The 18453-nt window shown below is 32.1% G+C and overlaps 1 protein-coding gene across 1 annotated transcript in view; it reads left to right on the plus strand.

The window, feature by feature from the left end:
* LOC123669028 (phytanoyl-CoA dioxygenase domain-containing protein 1) overlaps positions 1-18453 on the plus strand; it is a 53838-nt gene that overhangs the window by 18817 nt on the left and 16568 nt on the right. The window contains exons 2-4 of the mRNA XM_045602697.1: positions 4810-4956; positions 15001-15117; positions 17194-17344. Of these exons, the coding sequence (XP_045458653.1) occupies positions 4810-4956; positions 15001-15117; positions 17194-17344 (415 nt within the window). The remainder of the gene's footprint in view (positions 1-4809; positions 4957-15000; positions 15118-17193; positions 17345-18453) is intronic.

Below are 18453 nucleotides of genomic sequence, written 5' to 3' on the forward strand. Positions count from 1 at the left end.
CTAAATTTTCAACCGTCTACGATCAACCCCTATATTTTATTTTTTAATTATAAACTTTAATTTTTTTTTGGCAAGATTTTTATTTTATTTTGTCATAACTTACCACTACTTCCTGTTCTTGACTATGCTGACGCAAGCTATACCAACCTAACTGAAGATCAACTTAATAAACTTGAGCGGCTTCAAAATGTTGCAATCCGATTCATATTTGGATTGCGCAAATTCGATCACATTTCTGACTTTCGCTCTAAGCTTAAGTGGCTTCCTATCCGTCTTCGCCGAAATTTACACATTCTCTCACTTCTGTATTGTGTACTATTTAAACCAACTAGTCCTTTATACTTGAAGAACAAATTTGAATTCGTTGGAGATCACAGTAAAGTACTTCGTTCGTCTGGAAATCTTACGCTTAGAATGCCTGTACATAAGACCAAATATTATCGAAGTTCACCTTACACATTCGCAAAGCTCAAAGCATTGGTTCATTTAAAAAACTTGTAAAAGACCATTATCTGTCTCTTAATAGGACTTAATTATATATATATGTATAAATGTTTGTATGTATGTATATATGTATGTGTGTATTATTTACCGTGTACTTATATTTTATTGTTATCTACGTGTATATTTATACCTATATATACCCATATTAATATTGAATAGTTTATCATATATATTTTATTTGTATTATTTGTATCTTATTTTGTTTGATGTACGTTTATTATACACCACCTACTTACTTCTTTTTCTTTTCCTCTAATCCTAACCCTATTGTTAACCGGTTGCCTGGAAGAAATCGCTATCGAGCGTTAAGGCCGCCTCATTGTGCATTATACTTTTTTTCTTTACAATTCTGTATGAAATTACTCTGTGTGGTGTACAATAAAGAATAAATAAATAAATAAACTTAGAATATTTTTTTTTATATTACTCTTAATTTTCCAACTCTCTAAGATCAACCTCTATGTTTCCATCGCAATTTTTATTTTTTATTATTTTTAATAATTTTCTTTAATTATGATTTTTTTCTCAATTCAATTTGATCTCCTGCCGGAGCTGGTCGATAACTGGTCAGCTATCAATCGATCAGTTATCCCCGCTAGATGCCTACCGTTGTCACCTCTCATCCAGCAAACATCACGGAGTAGGGATGAAAATGAAGCCGAGCTCCTGTCTTACTCACTATACCGTTTTCGGCCATTTTTTTATTTTATTTTATTTGTGTATCGATCGTAGCAGTGACTGTTGTACGTATTATTTTAGTTTTTCTGTGCACTAAATAAAGCATACTTTCATTGTCTACAACGCTTTCGATTATAAGTAAACCCCCCCACACTTGTAGTAGATAGTTTACTGGCAAAACAACGTTTGCCGGGTCAGCTAGTAGTATATAATAATAACGTAACTCAACGTAACCTATGACTGAATATGATTATAATATAATTTTTTAATATAATTGTTGTTGAATAATTTTCGTATAATATAATTGTTGTTAAGGTTGCGGACTGCAAGAAATATCTTACTTAAAATTTAGAAGAACTCGACTTGGGAATCATTTCAATCTTACAGAAGATCACAACCAAATAATACTGCTTCAAAGTAGTTCTGTGCTCCCGGAAGCGCTCCCGGGGAAAGTCCATGCATTTAATTGAACAGAGTCGTTTACGCACCTGTATATATCTCTAATGTTGCAACTATAGGCAATGGCTATGCTTACCATCAGGATAATTCACTTATTTGCCACCCTAGTGGTTTAAAAAGATTATAGCCTTAAACATATGTGTAAATTCATAAAAGTCAATTCTGTACATTAAAAGAGTTGAACTCAATCAACTGAAGTACGGGTTAACTTATAACGCACAACGCGTTGTAATAAAAACGAATTAGCTTAAACACGAATAAACACGAATTATTACAGGCGTACATCTCGTTTTTCCGTTGCTTAATTATAAAATTGGAAGTTAGATCACGGCCAATAAAGAAATCTGTGGCTAGACTTATTATTTCCCAATTTAAATTATGATAAAACAAAGAAAAATAAAAACTCTAAATCTGTTACATATTAAAAAAAAACCATAATAGTATTTTAAAATGTTTTCTTAATAAAGAAGTCAACTAGCCAGTAATATATTTATATATAAAAGTTGCATATTACCGACATAACTTACGATAACAATTTAATGCTTAAGTCAAGAATACACACATTACGGAGTTATAAATAAATGAAATATATTTAAAAATATAATATAAAATACAAACAATCAATTTAAAACTAACAAATTAAAGCTACAATGATATGAAAAAGTTGACAGCACCTTTTTTATAAGATTTTAAACGTACTACAAATTAACTATTTACGATTTTTCTCTAGGTCTTACAGTTTAGCTAAAACAGACAAAAACCGGAAATTTGAACTTTAAAGCTATATAATAAAACAAATATTGTAGATATAAATTCGGCACAATGAAATTTTTGTATTAAATTTAATAGGAACTAAAAATTCATTCATTTCTTGAAACGATAACGTCTTATAAATCGATGAACAACGCCTGCACGCAGGAAAAAGTATCACGTTCCGCCTGAACCTGAGCGTGCAAGCGAGAGCGCGGAACAAGCGATAGAGAAACACGATCGTTCCAAGTGTTAGCTTATGACACATTTATCTTCGAAATAATTCAGTGATAACAATTCAACGATAATAAAGCAATCGTCCGTAAACCGAATTTACAGATAACCAATTTTTATTCTCTGTTTGCAGGACAAAAATGTATTAATTTCATATGTTTTTAAACGGGAAAACTTAAAATTCGATGGAGAACCTCTTACTATTAGAATTTTGAGCTCCACTTTTAAACAGGAGCTTTAATGAGACATTTTAAGAGATATTTTGGGGTGAGAGCAAAGAAAAAAAATCTTCGATTTTGGCACACCTAATTGGGGAGTAGGAACCGGCTTTATGATAATGCAGTAAACATGGCCGCCATTTTGCCGCGCATATTTTGACGTAAGATTTAGAAAAATGAGTGAAGGATTCGACAAAACACCGCGTTGCTGAGTAAAATAAATATTAGACTATATTTTAGAGTAATAACAAAAACATTGTTGTATTATTTCCGAAAACAGTGGCTTATATCTTTAAATCCGGAAATGCGTCATATATAGTGGAATGAGTTTTAAGACAATACTGGGTTCTATAATTTTAAATTTGAAAGTCATAATAATACGACGAAAGTTGAATTACATTTAGAATAGTTTTATGTAAAAAGGTATGTGTAAAGGTAGAAAATAAAATATTCACTATTTTTTTGTTTTTATTTTCTACTTTATTTTATTTTAAAAAAAAGTTTGTGTCAGCTCCGACGCACGACTGAAGTTTACTCCTTCAGATCGACTGTCTAAATAGGCACAAAAGGTTTACTGGTATACGAAAAAGATTAAAACTATATCAAATTGTAAATCAACGAATCAAATAGGGTTCCGATAGATGGCGTTACAAGAAACGTAATGAGGTCATTCGTTCAATAGATTTTACTCCTCATATTTTTTTTTCATACTGGGGCCTTATATGAAAATCAATTCTTAAAGAGTGAATTTCAACAAACTCCAAAATAAAAATAGAAAATAAAAACATACAGGTACTATCAGCATCAGCGTCAGATTTACGAATAAATTTTAAAACTTCCAACCCAAAATAATTTTATATTAATGATATAACAAATATTAAAAATAAAACAAAATTTTAACTAAAATATAGAAAGCGTTATTAATTCTTCATTGTCGTAAAAATATAAATAAAATTTATTTTTAAAATACATTAAAAATGACAATGGGTGTAATAACCTTATTCTCAATTGAAAAATTGCTAAAGAGGTCATATCACAACTAGTTATCACTTACACTCAACCCCTATCTATAGAAAAAATAAAATATAATCTGTGGTCAAGTTCTTACCGCGCAATTACTTGCACTAGTCCTTTTTTACTATTTCGGGGCTACACGCAAACCCACTGCAGCGCAACAAGTCTCTAAAAATATCTTATTTAAACCAAAGTAACGCGACGTGGGGGAGGTAACGAAAACTGATGTAAGCAGTTTTTTATTATTCTATTATAATTATAGAAACAAGTGTAACTACAGGAATAAAAAAGATATTCTTTTTAATCAAACGTTATTATGAAACAGTTTTTACCTTTTTTGGTTTTTGACAAATAAAAAAAAAATTGAATATTTATATAACGTTTTTTGACTTTCTTTAGTATCTACTGAAATTAATATTCTAACGTTATCTTTAATTCACACTAACATAATTAAATCCTATATCTATACCTATCAGACTTCTTTATCTGTATCCGTGGCCGAAATTTAAAATAGGTACATAAAATGATATTTTAATTTAACCATATTGCTTAAAAATTTTAAACGAACAAACTTATTTAATCTTTATATATTGTATACAAATAATCACTATTGGAATAATTTTATGATCGATTAATTAATCACCTTTAATAGCATAATTGTACCGGTAGGCGCTGTCAATTTCACCAATGTCAAGTAGAATTGAGAAGACACAAAGGAGAATGATAGGTGTGATTGAGATGACAAACTCAATTGAATTTTTTAACACACGAAAAGAAATATATTCAAATATCCAATTAAAAAAAACAACTGCCTAATATTGAATAAATACATTTAATCGTCCTGTGTAATTCAATAAAAAACGTACCATTAACATTTATTGATTTTATTTTTAAAATCGATAAGAAATCAGCATCACATAATTGATATATGTATTGTAATTGTGAATTCTAGTTGGAGGAGGATGGCTACGTGGTCTTAGAAGATTTTCTTCGACCGGCAGAGTGCGACGAACTCCGAAACGCCGGTTTGGAACTGACAAAGCAAGCTCTCGAATCTGAGGACAAAGCTGTCTTCTCTACCTTGGAAAACAACAAACAAGTAAGTTTAATAACATATCACTTTAACGACATTAAAAAAGAAAACTTTAAGTTTTTATCAAGATATGAAGAGAGAAAAAGAATTTAGAGTTAAAATTTGGCGCAACGATCACTGCACTGGTTTGTGGCTGTTGCGCTGACGGTTGCGGGCTCGATCCCCGCACATGACAAACATCTGGCTATACAGATGTTTGCCATGGTCTGGGTGTTTATGCAGTCTTTCTGGGTTTTCCCACCGTACCTCGGAGAGCCCGTTAAGCCGTCGGTCCCGGTTTTTATCATAGACACCTGATAGCGATTGTTATTCATAGCAGGGAATATATCCACCAATCCGTATTGGAGCAGCGTGGTGGATTAAGCTCTAATCCTTCTCCTAGCAGGGGATAGAGTCCTAGAACATACAACTACATTTATACATCTATTATATAAAATTCTCGTGTCGCGGTGTTTGTAGTTAAACTCCTCCGAAACCGCTTGACCGATTCTCATGAAATTTTATGTGCATATTGGGTAGGTCTGAGAATCGAACAAAATCTATTTTTCACCCCCCTAAATGTTAAGTAGTCCACCCCTACATTTTTTTAATTTTTTAGACAAATTATTTATTTTTTATTTTATTATGATTTAGCGTTGAAAAATACATACAACCCTAAATTCTCACTCCCTATTTTTAAATAGCGTTTAACGGCAAGACAACGTTTGCCGAGTCAGCTAGTATAATATAATAATTAAAGAATTTATAATATATTTATACTCATATAAATTATTCTAGAAAGTGTAAAGTTTTAAAAGGCACGTCACCAATAAATTAAAAATATTTCCAATTACCTTTTGTTACAATTGTGTAAACAGTTCTGCGTATTGTTTTTTTCAAATATGGATATTTATTCTTTTAAACAATTCAGAGAGTAACAGTTTTCGAAATGGATCAAACTTATTCGCTAGTACACTTGATATAATCATTCATTCCTTACTATTTATTAATTATGTACTAAATAATATTAATATAATAATGTCTAATCATATTAAACGTGTCAATGCGTCGATCTTTTTATCTATACAAATAAATAAAATTGGAGTGTGTTTATAATATTAAAATAACCGCTTTTTACTAAATTCATACATACGCGGCACGTATTACAAAATAATATTTTTTATAATTTTATCTGTCTGTTGTGTCTGGTGTCTGGGCCGATTTTAATGGACTTTGGTAGATAGCTGATGTAATAAGAAGTAACTTAGGCTACTTTAAGATTTATTTTTATTTTGTAAGTCAGCGAATAACTAGTTTTTTAAATTCCACGCGGACGAAGTCGCGGGCACAGCTAGTACTTAATATAAGAAAACCAACAAAATTGATTAAACTCCACGCGGACGAAGTCGCGGGCGCAGCTAGTACTAATATAAGAAAACCGACAAAGTTGATTAAATTCCACGCGGACGAAGTCGCGGGCACAGTTAGTACTAATATAAGAAAACCAACAAAGTTGATTAAACTCCACGAGGACGAAGTCGCGGGCACAGCTAGTACTAATATAAGAAAACCGACAAAGTTGATTAAATTCCACGCGGACGAAGTCGCGCGCACAGCTAGTACTAATATAAGAAAACCAACAAAGTTGATTAAACTCCACGCGGACGAAGTCGCGAGCACAGCTAGTACTAATATAAGAAAAGCGACAAAGTTGATTAAATTCCACGCGGGCGAAGTCGCGGGCACAGCTAGTACTAATATAAGAAAACCAACAAAGTTGATTAAATTCCACGCGGACGAAATCGCGGGCACAGCTAGTACTAATATAAGAAAACCAACAAAGTTGATTAAATTCCACGCGGGCGAAGTCGCGGGCACAGCTAGTACTAATATAAGAAAACCAACAAAGTTGATACTAAGCCCGGTACATATTAAATTGACTTTTATCTCAATTACAGATAATGACCAAATCCAATTAAAATATTATTTTATCGAGATAAATAAAAAATCGTCATTTTTCAGACTAAGCTACCAAAAATTTAGAATGTAGATGCTGCTGAGAAGAATTGTTTTATTTTTATTTTTATTTTTATACAACTCGGCCGTCAAACAAGCGTACGGTTCACCTGATGATAGGCAATTCCGTAGCTTATAGACGCTTGCAACACCAAAAGTATCCGAACTTATCCCCACGCCTCCCCTCGGGTCACCTTAATCACCACAGGAATACAGCACTGCTTGAAAGCAGTATTATTTAGCTTTGATCTTCTGCAAGGTCGAGGTACTTCCCCAGTTTAAAAACAACAGTCGTTATTATAAAAAACAAAAACCCCAATTATTATCCAAATTGTAAGAATATTTTTATAATACGTTACTGTTAAAGACTTGAGTATAAAACTTTAAAAATATCAATAAAGAAATTCAAAAGTTATATGAAAACTTTTTTTTAAATGAATAATTGATAAGAAGTTTACTTAAGATGTCAATGTATAATAAACATTTTTTTTATTTTTATAAATATTCAGTTAGAAAAAGAAACAAGAAAAAAACATTTTACCGTATTTGACTTTTTATAAAAACAACTAATTAATATTTGACGCTGTAACTTTAATGAAAATAATATGAAAATCTTACCTATCAAGCATACTCCTATGTTCAACTACGGCTTTACTCTTAGTCCTGCGACTATAATTATATTGGTACTTCCCAATCGAAAATTCATAAAATACATTAGATATTTATATTATGAATATTTGCGACCGTCAACTGCGACTCCGTGGATGGAGCGCGGAGTGGCAGCCTCACGCATGGAAAAAAAAGTGTTTTTTAGTCATTTCCTCTTACTTTAAAACTTGACGGATTATAATATACCTAATTTCTTGAAGGAAAAATAAAGTCAGCTGATCATAACATGGTGGATTATACTTCAACTGGCTGCTTGAACATAAATAAATAAAAAATTGCTGTATCTCAGTGGAAAGTTTGTAAGCTGGTACCTTGAAATGTGTAGCAGCATCTATCACCTACTGAATGTTACACGCTGACGACTTATTCCTTGACTTAAAGGTAGCTGATTTTTCTCATTATTTATGGTATTTTAACAATTCTCATAATAAATTTTTATACGAGAGGAAATCACGTTTCTTATGCTATTCGGCAGTTTGCTAGAGTTGAGTGTTTAGCTAACAAATATGAAGTTTAATAATGGAGAAAGTGTTGATATAAGAAAATTAATTAATTAATAATTCATTTTAGCATAATTTTTCAATTAATTAACTTTTATTTCAATAAATTAATTGAAAATAATAACGATAATTAATCATTTTCATTCTCTTTGATCTGATTCGATAGCTCTCGGACCGTATTTCTTAGAATAATGTAATATTGTTGAAGACATTTCTTTATCAATCTTACACCATATGGTTATTCTTTATCTTTCTTTTAAATCATATGGTTTAAAACTGTAATTAGAAACATCTTGTTAATTATTTTTCAAGGGTTCAATAAACGTATTATTAAAAATTATATACAGGGTGTCCCAGAAAGAATGGATAACCCTGAAGCGCCTAATAGTACGGCTATCAAGCGCTCTAATAAAAATACACAAAACAAAAATTCCAAGTGGTGCCAAAAATATGAGGTTTTTAAAAAAAAATACATATTTATTGACCTTACTCTACTTTCATGTACACCACGGCCGCAAATTAATGAAATTTGTTGTGTTTTTGGTGTTATCTTTTTCCTCATAGACTATACTATTAGAAATGCAGTAAAGAGTATGAGTATCTATTGTACTTTTTCGGAAAAAAAAATATCAACTTCAATTTTTAGCATAAAATTTGATAAGAAAATAATTTTGACAAAGTTTGAGAGCCCTTCGTGAAAAAAAAAGTATGAAGACCTAAGCGGCCAACTATTTCAAAAATATGCGCAGTTAATACAGATTACAAAATGGTATAATACATGATTTTATTTAACGTTAAGATGCAAAAAGAGTAAACTCGACTGAAGAAAGAAAAAAAATAATGTTGTCTTAAATTGTTAAAATAAAAGCGTTAAGTTGTACATAAATCAATCTTTATTTTATAAAAGGTGTTCGAATTGTCTGCCACCGACTCTGATACAAGCTCGACATCTTCTAATAAATGCTCTTCTAAGAAGTCGTGCGTAGCGCCGTTCAGTTATTATTGAAGCGGCTTCCTGCACACGACATCGTAATTCCTCCAAACTCGAAATAGGCTTGAAGTACACCTGTTCTTTTAGACAGCCCCAGTAAAAAAAATCTAGTGGATTTAAGTCCGGGGATCGCGAAGGCCACAAAATGGGACCCAAACGACCAATCCATCTATTTGGATACGTGGCATTTAAATACACACGGACGTTTGCAGCATAATGTGCAGGACAACCATCATTTTGTAGCCAGTGGGATTGTCTCACTTCCTCAGGCACGTCTTCCTTTTTTTTTTTTATGTCACTAGGTCGGCAAACAAGCGTACGGCTCACCTGATGGTAAGCGATCACCGTAGCTTATAGACGCCTGCAATACCAGATGCATCGCAAGCGCGTTACCGACCCAATCCCCAATCCCCCCAGGAGCTCTGGTCACCTTACTCACCAACAGGAACATAATACTGCTTGAAAACAGTATTATTTTGCTGTGATCTTCTGTAAGGTCGAGGTACTACCCCAGTCGGGCTGCTCCATATTTTGAGCAGGAAATTCCTGCTGTGCCCTACCTCAGTTAATCCTTCCTACCTTACCTTCCTTCAGGCGTCGTCTTTTTACTGGGGCTGTCTAAAAGAACAGGTGTACTTCAAGCCTATTTCAAGTTTGGAGGAATTACGATGTCGTGTGCAGGAAGCCGCTTCAATAATAACTGAACGGCGCTACGCACGACTTCTTAGAAGAGCATTTATTAGTAGATGTCGAGCTTGTATCAGAGTCGGTGGCAGACAATTCGAACACCTTTTATAAAATAAAGATTGATTTATGTACAACTTAACGCTTTTATTTTAACAATTTAAGACAACATTATTTTTTTCTTTCTTCAGTCGAGTTTACTCTTTTTGCATCTTAACGTTAAATAAAATCATGTATTATACCATTTTGTAATCTGTATTAACTGCGCATATTTTTGAAATAGTTGGCCGCTTAGGTCTTCATACTTTTTTTTTTCACGAAGGGCTCTCAAACTTTGTCAAAATTATTTTCTTATCAAATTTTATGCTAAAAATTGAAGTTGATATTTTTTTTTCCGAAAAAGTACAATAGATACTCATACTCTTTACTGCATTTCTAATATTATAGTCTATGAGGAAAAAGATAACACCAAAAACACAACAAATTTCATTAATTTGCGGCCGTGGTGTACATGAAAGTAGAGTAAGGTCAATAAATATGTATTTTTTTTTAAAAACCTCATATTTTTGGCACCACTTGGAATTTTTTGTTTTGTGTATTTTTATTAGAGCGCTTGATAGCCGTACTATTAGGCGCTTCAGGGTTATCCATTCTTTCTGGGACACCCTGTATATATATATATATATATATATATATAATGCTAATATTTTCCGCACAGCCGTTTAACGCCCAGGTTTATTTGTATGTTTATTAGGAAAACATACAGTTTCGATGTAGGTACATTAAAACTTAATCCATGTACTAATTAAGTGTTACATACAAATAGACCATATAAAAATAGAACAAAAAAAGGTCTCCGAACGAGTAAACAAATACATCCCTACGAATATTATAAAGCTGATAGTTTGTTTGTTTGTTTAGACGCGCTAGCCTCAGGATGTACTGATTTGAATTGAAAAATTACTTTTCTGTTTGATATTCCAACTACCGAGGAAGGCACGACAACACGCTACAACCAATAGTAGCTGAACGTTAATAATAAATGTTAGGAAAACGGAAAAATATATTCTTTTTGGGAGCTTACGTTGCGTGCACTGCTTAAACGGTTAAAGCTACCCAATAGCTATGTACGGTCGGCAAAGAAAGGGGTGTACCAGTCTTGATTTAGTTTCCTGGTCATCGAAAATTACAACAAGGTTCGTTATCAAAAGATAATACTGAAGGAGACATATAATAATGACGTAAACCTAATTGATAAGTATTCATACGTCATTACTGTACATGACATTTTAAACTCTATTAGGCATAAATAATATCGTTATCAATAATCAGATAAAGACGGCAATAGAAGTTGTCAGATCAATCTGCAAGCGAAACTAATCGTTATCACCTATGAATCTGCAAGCGGCATTCAACCTTAGTATTACTTTCTTGGCCGACGGTACGATGAAATTGATCGCTATCAAAAGTTCCAAAAAGAGTCAGCGACAACATATGACTATATTTTAAGGTTACCTCATTCGAACCTTTTTGATTGTAATCAATTTTGTTTTAAAATAATGCATTATTTGCAAAGGTGGTTTTATAGAAATGATGTAAATTAATATCCAAATAAATACATTATACATCACAAGTATTTCTTTTTGAACAAAACTGTCCTTGATATCGTTAGATTTCAATGAATATCTTAGAAGATATCATCTAAATAACTTTGCAATGAAGTGATGATCAAAAAAAAAAATAAAAGGTGATTTTATTGTATTTTAATTAGCCAGGATATGAATGATTACGAATGAAAAATATTCCCATCAAAAAGGTAATTTTATGAAGATAAAATTTGTCGTTTATTGCATATAATTTGGACGCATAATTTAGGAGATAATTTAAAATAACTGTGTAAATCGCCCGAGTTGCGCAGTAATTAATGGTTTAAAAATATTTTTGAATAGTTTAGCTGGAACCGCGGGGCACAGTCAGTTTAAAATAATCGGTAATTGTGCGCCCTTAAGCCATGGATTAAACGAAACGTGATTACGGAACGAATTTCGTCACTTAGTACTAACACCTAAGGAACTAAATTTAGAGCCTGGCTTAACTATAGGTACATCTTCGGGACTTACTTTATTTGAGGATTTTGTTTCAATGAAATAATACTCTGCCAAAATCTTTTTTTACTGTCCTACAAACAAATTTTTACATGTTTTATCAACATAATAATCGATAATTGTTTACTCTACTGGCATCCACAAATATATATATCGCTATAATATATATATTATCGCTTTTGTTTTTTTAAATTAATTAATTATTAAAATTATATATATGACGGGTTTAATTTTTAAACGTCGTCAGATGGCGGCAGCATTGCTGTATTTTGTCTCAGTGTATATATATTTATATTAACAACTAGCTTCTGCGCGTGACTTCGTCCGCGTGGAACAGATGCGCGCGCCATTCTTGATCATTATTTTGCTGCGATGTCATTTTAAAACTGCGATATCTCCTGAGATACTCATTGAAATCGAATTATGTAAAAGGCTATTATGTTTTAAATTAAATACTTGTGATGAATAACGTATTTATTTAGATATAAGGATATTTATAAAAATATCTTCGCAAATAATGCATTATTTTAGAACAAACTTGGTTAGCATAAAAAAGGTTATAATGAGCTAACCTTTAAAGATAGATATAAGCTGTCGCGGACTTTTTTTAAGAACTTTTAAACAGGATCTTTTCTGTCGTACATGATTTTTGCGAAACTTTAACTGTTTTCACAGCGCACGCAGCGAAAGCTCTCAAAAGGAAAAAAAGAACCCCCGATTTCGAAACATTTTTCATTGGTGCTCCGCTTCTTTTGGTCTTAGCGTGATGATATATAGCCTACAACCTTCCTCGATAAATGGGCTATCTAACACTAAAATAATTTTTCAAATCGGACCAGTAGTTTCTGAGATTAGCGCGTTCAAACAAACAAACAAACTATTGCTTTATAATATTAGTATAGATTAATTAATTTACAAAAATAAATTCAATACTAAATTTTTAGTAATTATCTCTAAAATGATATATAATTTATGAGGAGTAATTGTGAGTTTTTTTTTTCTAAAAAAAGGAAGCAAACATCTTAACGCTAGCGTATTAATATATATAATACATATGATAACTAATCCAGTTCAATCATACTTCAAACTTGATAAAAAAAGCACGTAACACCGTGCCACTAATCTAGATAATTAGAGATATTTTTCTAACAACAAAATATTCTTGTAAAAACACTCCTCGTTACTGGGCTCTATTGGTACAGAATGATCAGTTGATCACATTACTCAATAGGTATAGTAATCAGTTCATGATGTAAGGTAATTTAAGAACGATTCGACGACTGTACTTGTAATACTGTGTGTAACAGTATTAACGCACTAGCTGTCAGTCGCTCCTGTTGTTTTAGTAACCTGACATTTTATACATACATACATACATACATACATACATACATACATACATACATACATACATACATATATACATACATACATACATACATACATACATACATACATACATACATACATACATACATACATACATACATACATATAATCACATCTCTTTCCCGTAGGGGTAGACAGAGACCATTTGCTACGATCCTTACATACTTCTTTTGCTTCGTCCACTTTCATTATTCCCTTCATACACGCTCTTTGGTTTAGGATACTCTTGACCTGGCCTTTTTTCAAGACGTTCCTTATTTGGTCTCGGAACGCCCGCCTAGGTCTACCCCTTCTAACCCTTCCACCCACACTCGCCTTATACACTTTTTTCGTCAATCGTTCTTCATTCATTCTCTTGACATGACCAAACCATCTGAGCATACCTTCCTTAATTTTTGTCACTACATCTTCTTTCAGACCACAACGTTTCCTTATCTCACTATTTCGTATCCTGTCACTCAGTTAAACTCCTATCATACTTAACGCCTCATCTCAACATTCGACAATTGCTTACTTCTCATCTCGACATTTTGTGATAGTAATTTATCGTCATAGTAGCCTATCACTCAAACTTCACGAAATCGATTAAAGTTATTAAACGACTGTTTAATATTGAATTAAGATTAAATTAATATATATAAATATGGCATAATTTCTTTTAAGGGCTTGTTACACCATTTGTAGATAATCTATATTATAATATAATTTTGACTTAAACAGTAGAAAACAGAGGCCAATAGGATCTGTATCACAAAGATTAATAAACTAAACCTTTTCGATACATTTTTGCAAATACAAATATTTCATAAATACAGCAGAATTCGAGGTTGAAAAAGAATAATACGTCAAAAACTTATCTGTTGGATTTCATCATCCGTAAAATAGCGTTATCCACATCTGGTTGAACAGGCCCTTAGTATAGTATTTTATAACGACTATTAACGATAACTTCTTCATCTTTTTTTGTTAATTTCTTATTTACTATAAATGTCTATTAATATAACTTATTGTATATCTTGTATGCTACAAAACAATTACGTATAATTTCTTGTTATTGAATTCCAATTATATATTTTCCGTATCAATGTTTTTGCAGTATAACAAGATGGCGCTATACACATTTATACCATACAATATATGCCGTCGTATAAATATTGTAGTATACTAGTAATGCCCGTTCGAACAATTCGCTCTAAATAAGTAAAAAATTTAAGCCGTCATGTGTATAATTTTAATAATAAATTAGTTTTCAAAAACAAAATCAATATATATATTTTTTTTTTTGTTGTGGATGCCGGTAGAGCAAGCGGTTATCGATAAAATTATATATAATTTATTTGAAGTAAGTGTGAGGTTTTTCCTAAAAAAGGGAGGAAAACATCGTAACTTTAGCGTATTAATTTATATGATTAAAATCTCCTTGGTTTTAAGTTTTAACATAAACTAAGTGCTCCGATGTAATTTTATATTGGGGTATAGCAGACATTCTGTTTAATCTGCCTTGAAAAACAATAAAAAAATATAATTTTAAAATGTATATAGTTTGATTCACTAATTACAATGTGTTATGGATAATTTAATTTATTACAATAATATAAGTGACGTAATGTTACATAGTAAATATTAAATATTTCTGGCCAGAATATCATTAATACTGCTTTTATTAATCTTTCATACATATAGAATTAAGAATTTTCATAGTTATCATCTGTTCCAGCAACTGAAGGACGAGTATTTTCTAAACAGCAATGACAAGATCAGCTTTTTCTACGAGGCCGAAGCGGTTGGACCAGACGGTAAACTTCTGGTGGATCCAAGTATATCTTTAAACAAGGTAAGCATCAATAGAACAGAATCAGCAGGTTCTGTGTTAGCTTGGCCAATTAGCTAGAGGTCCTGGTAAGGTCCTGAGGAGGGTCGGCGACGCGCTTACAATAAATGGTGTTCTTGACGCCCATAAGCTACGGTATCTGCTTATCTGCCGGGGCGAGGCAGGTGGCGAATGCTAGCGCGACCCCATCTTGCCCTACCCAGGCGGACGACTGCTAACACGTGGTGGTGTAAAAAAAACTGCTTATCCGGCGAACGACCGCGTTTACCATTTTTGTAATAAAAAAGGTCGTGTAATCCTCTGGTCCTGCTTAACATCTACTTATCAATGCTCTATTTCACTATGGCATGTCTCTGTAATTCCTTGCATGTATTTTTTTTCTCAAATTTTTTTTTTTATTTTTAATATAAATAAAGAAATATCATATAACATACAGCAAGCAACGGTATGCGACTTAATGCCCGTGTTATAGATAACGGCCGACTGATATAGCTAAATAGGTTTTTTTTTATAAGTTTACATAAATATAGTAGATACATATATAAATTTATAAATACAAATATTACACCCAGACTCGGGCGGGATTCGAACCCGCAACCCGCGGAGCAGAAAGCGGGACCAATACAAACCGCACCAACGGGCTAGTCTAATTCCTAAACATTAACAACAACAGAATTATTCATTTGCATATTTGTTTAAAAATGCAAAATTTCGCAGGTCAATATATATATTCAGCTAACAACGAAGGTGTAACATATTATATGACAATACATAAATAAATATTTAATTTGGTTTTGTATAATAATGTATTATATATACATTTCGATAAGTTAATTTAAAACTGGTATCATGTGAAATAAATGAAGTCGAGCTTATCATGGCACATGGAATTTATTTCATTTTTTCGTAACCAACATGTGGCCTCAGGCGAACGCGTGTTGAAGACAATTTTTTATTCCAACATTTAAAAATAAACCAAATGTGAGCCTGAGCTTATTGAAACAGGATTGATTTTTAAACGTATATTTTACTTTTGAAATACGGAATTATTACTATCAATGTACTCGAGTAAATGTTGTATTTACATTGTGTATATAACGGTAGCTTGAATAAAGTTTTACTTACCAGAGCTGTACTATATAAGATTTGGAATTAACACAATTATTTTCATTACGCAAATTATTAACAACGGCATATTTACCATTTATTTTGCGGGGTTTGATATTTCGACAATATCTACGAATGTCTTGTTTACGAGTTGTATGTACTAATCCCGACATAGTATATTGTAATTTATATGTACATGTCATGATAATCTATAATATAAAAATGAGTCGCTGAATGTGTTGCTAAGCGCAAAACTCGAGAACGGTTGGACCGATTTCGCTAATTCTTTTTTTAAAATATTCCGTGAAGTACGAGGATGGTTCTTACGGAGAGAAAAATTAAAAAAAAATTTAAATTTCCTGAAAAAGTCTAAAAACAACACTTTTCCTCCCATACAAAAGATTTGTGATAATACTTAAAAGTCAATTTGAACTTTAATACCATACGATAAAGTTGTGTTAGGCGATACGAAGTTCGCCGGGTCAGCTAGTATATCATAATGTTGCTAGTATTAAATTGTTAAATAAACTTATTTATTTTATATATTTATTTAACAATTTTTCATTCGTACAAAATTACATATATAATATATTTTTAATGGAGACTCACGTATAATGGATGTGCTTATCCCTGTAAGAGATTTCTTCCAGTACACCCAAAAAGGAACGGTTACAGACAGAAATTAAAGTAGGTAGACGTACAATAAGAAAATATTAACTTACTATGCTCTAAAGATGTATCTACATAATCTTAATACGTACCTACATAATCAGAAGAGACTAGAGTATAAAAACAGTTCAGATGCTAGTACCTATGCGTAGAATAAGTACGGATGTGTAACTTTATGTTGAACTCGTAAGAGTATGTACAACATTTCGGTTTAAAAATTATTTTAATTTTTATTTGTAAATTTCATTGATTAATTTTTATATATATGGAAAATATGGTAGTAGATACTAATTCTGTTTTCAGGTTGGACACGCCCTACATCTCCTGCACCCAATCTTCAGATGCTACACCTACAGTGATAGAGTCAAAGCAGTGTGTCGGGAGCTAGGTTTCAGAGAACCAGCGGTTGTACAGAGTATGTACATATACAAAAACCCTGGGGTCGGTGGAGAAGGTACGTAATTCGAATCGAGCTTACAATAATAACTGCCTGCGACTTTTGTAATATTTTATATGGCTAAACAGACTACAACAGCACAGGTTGAAGCTGTAGTGTACCTTTTGCTAATATTATTAGAAGCGCTACGTATTATCAAACGTAAAAACGATAATTAATAAATAAATTAGACAAAGTTAGTTCAATTCAAATTTATAGCTAATTATGCAAAACAAAAACTAAACTTCACAGACTTTAACTAAACTTTCTTCACGTTCTTCTTCCTGAATCAATCAAAGAGCTATCGATCTATTAACGATCGAATAACCATAATCATTGCAGAGTGTCAATTAAAAAAATGAATTCTCTAAAAAAAAATATGTCTGAAAATATTCGAATCTGAAAGTGTAGGTTTGAAAAAGCAATTTATAAAACGCCATATACTACGATCATACAATTTTATTCTAGCTGCCGTAATAACCTGTGAAAATCATTCAGTAATATTAAACGTTTCATTATATATTCATTAACAGAACACTAATTTATTTTATAATAGACGATCTGGCAGTATTAAATATTTAAATAGAACTTGTGATAGGCACTAAATTATTTTCCAGAATGTCACACCCCAGTCGTCTCCGGTAACTTTCTATGCTAGAGAGCACAAATTTACAAATATAATCAAGTACTTAGGAGTCTATTTTGAAGTCAATATAGCCTTGAGTATTTACACGAGCGATACGTTTTCCGCCCACAGAATCGCAATTGCGACTCAAAAGCAAACACTTCAACATTTCAAAGGAACATGATTTGTACAAGAATTACTTGTACATAGATTTATTTGTTTCAGTATATCCCGTATAGGTTTATACGTAAATACTCGGTTGTAATGGTGGAAGATTTTGCCCTAACAATTGTATGTTCGATTACTGCTCATGGCAAATATTTGGATGTATATAAATATACTAGCTGGCCCAGCTAACGCTGTTTTGCCATATATATTATTAATCCCCTTTACCCCCCCCCCCCCGTAACTTAGGGGTATGAAAAGTAGATGTTAGCTTATTCTCAGACCTACCCGATATGTACACAAAATTTCATAAAAATCGGTCCAGCCGTTTCGGAGG

Source organism: Melitaea cinxia, chromosome Z (assembly GCF_905220565.1).
Source record: "Melitaea cinxia chromosome Z, ilMelCinx1.1, whole genome shotgun sequence".
NCBI classification, from domain to species: Eukaryota; Metazoa; Arthropoda; class Insecta; order Lepidoptera; family Nymphalidae; genus Melitaea; species Melitaea cinxia.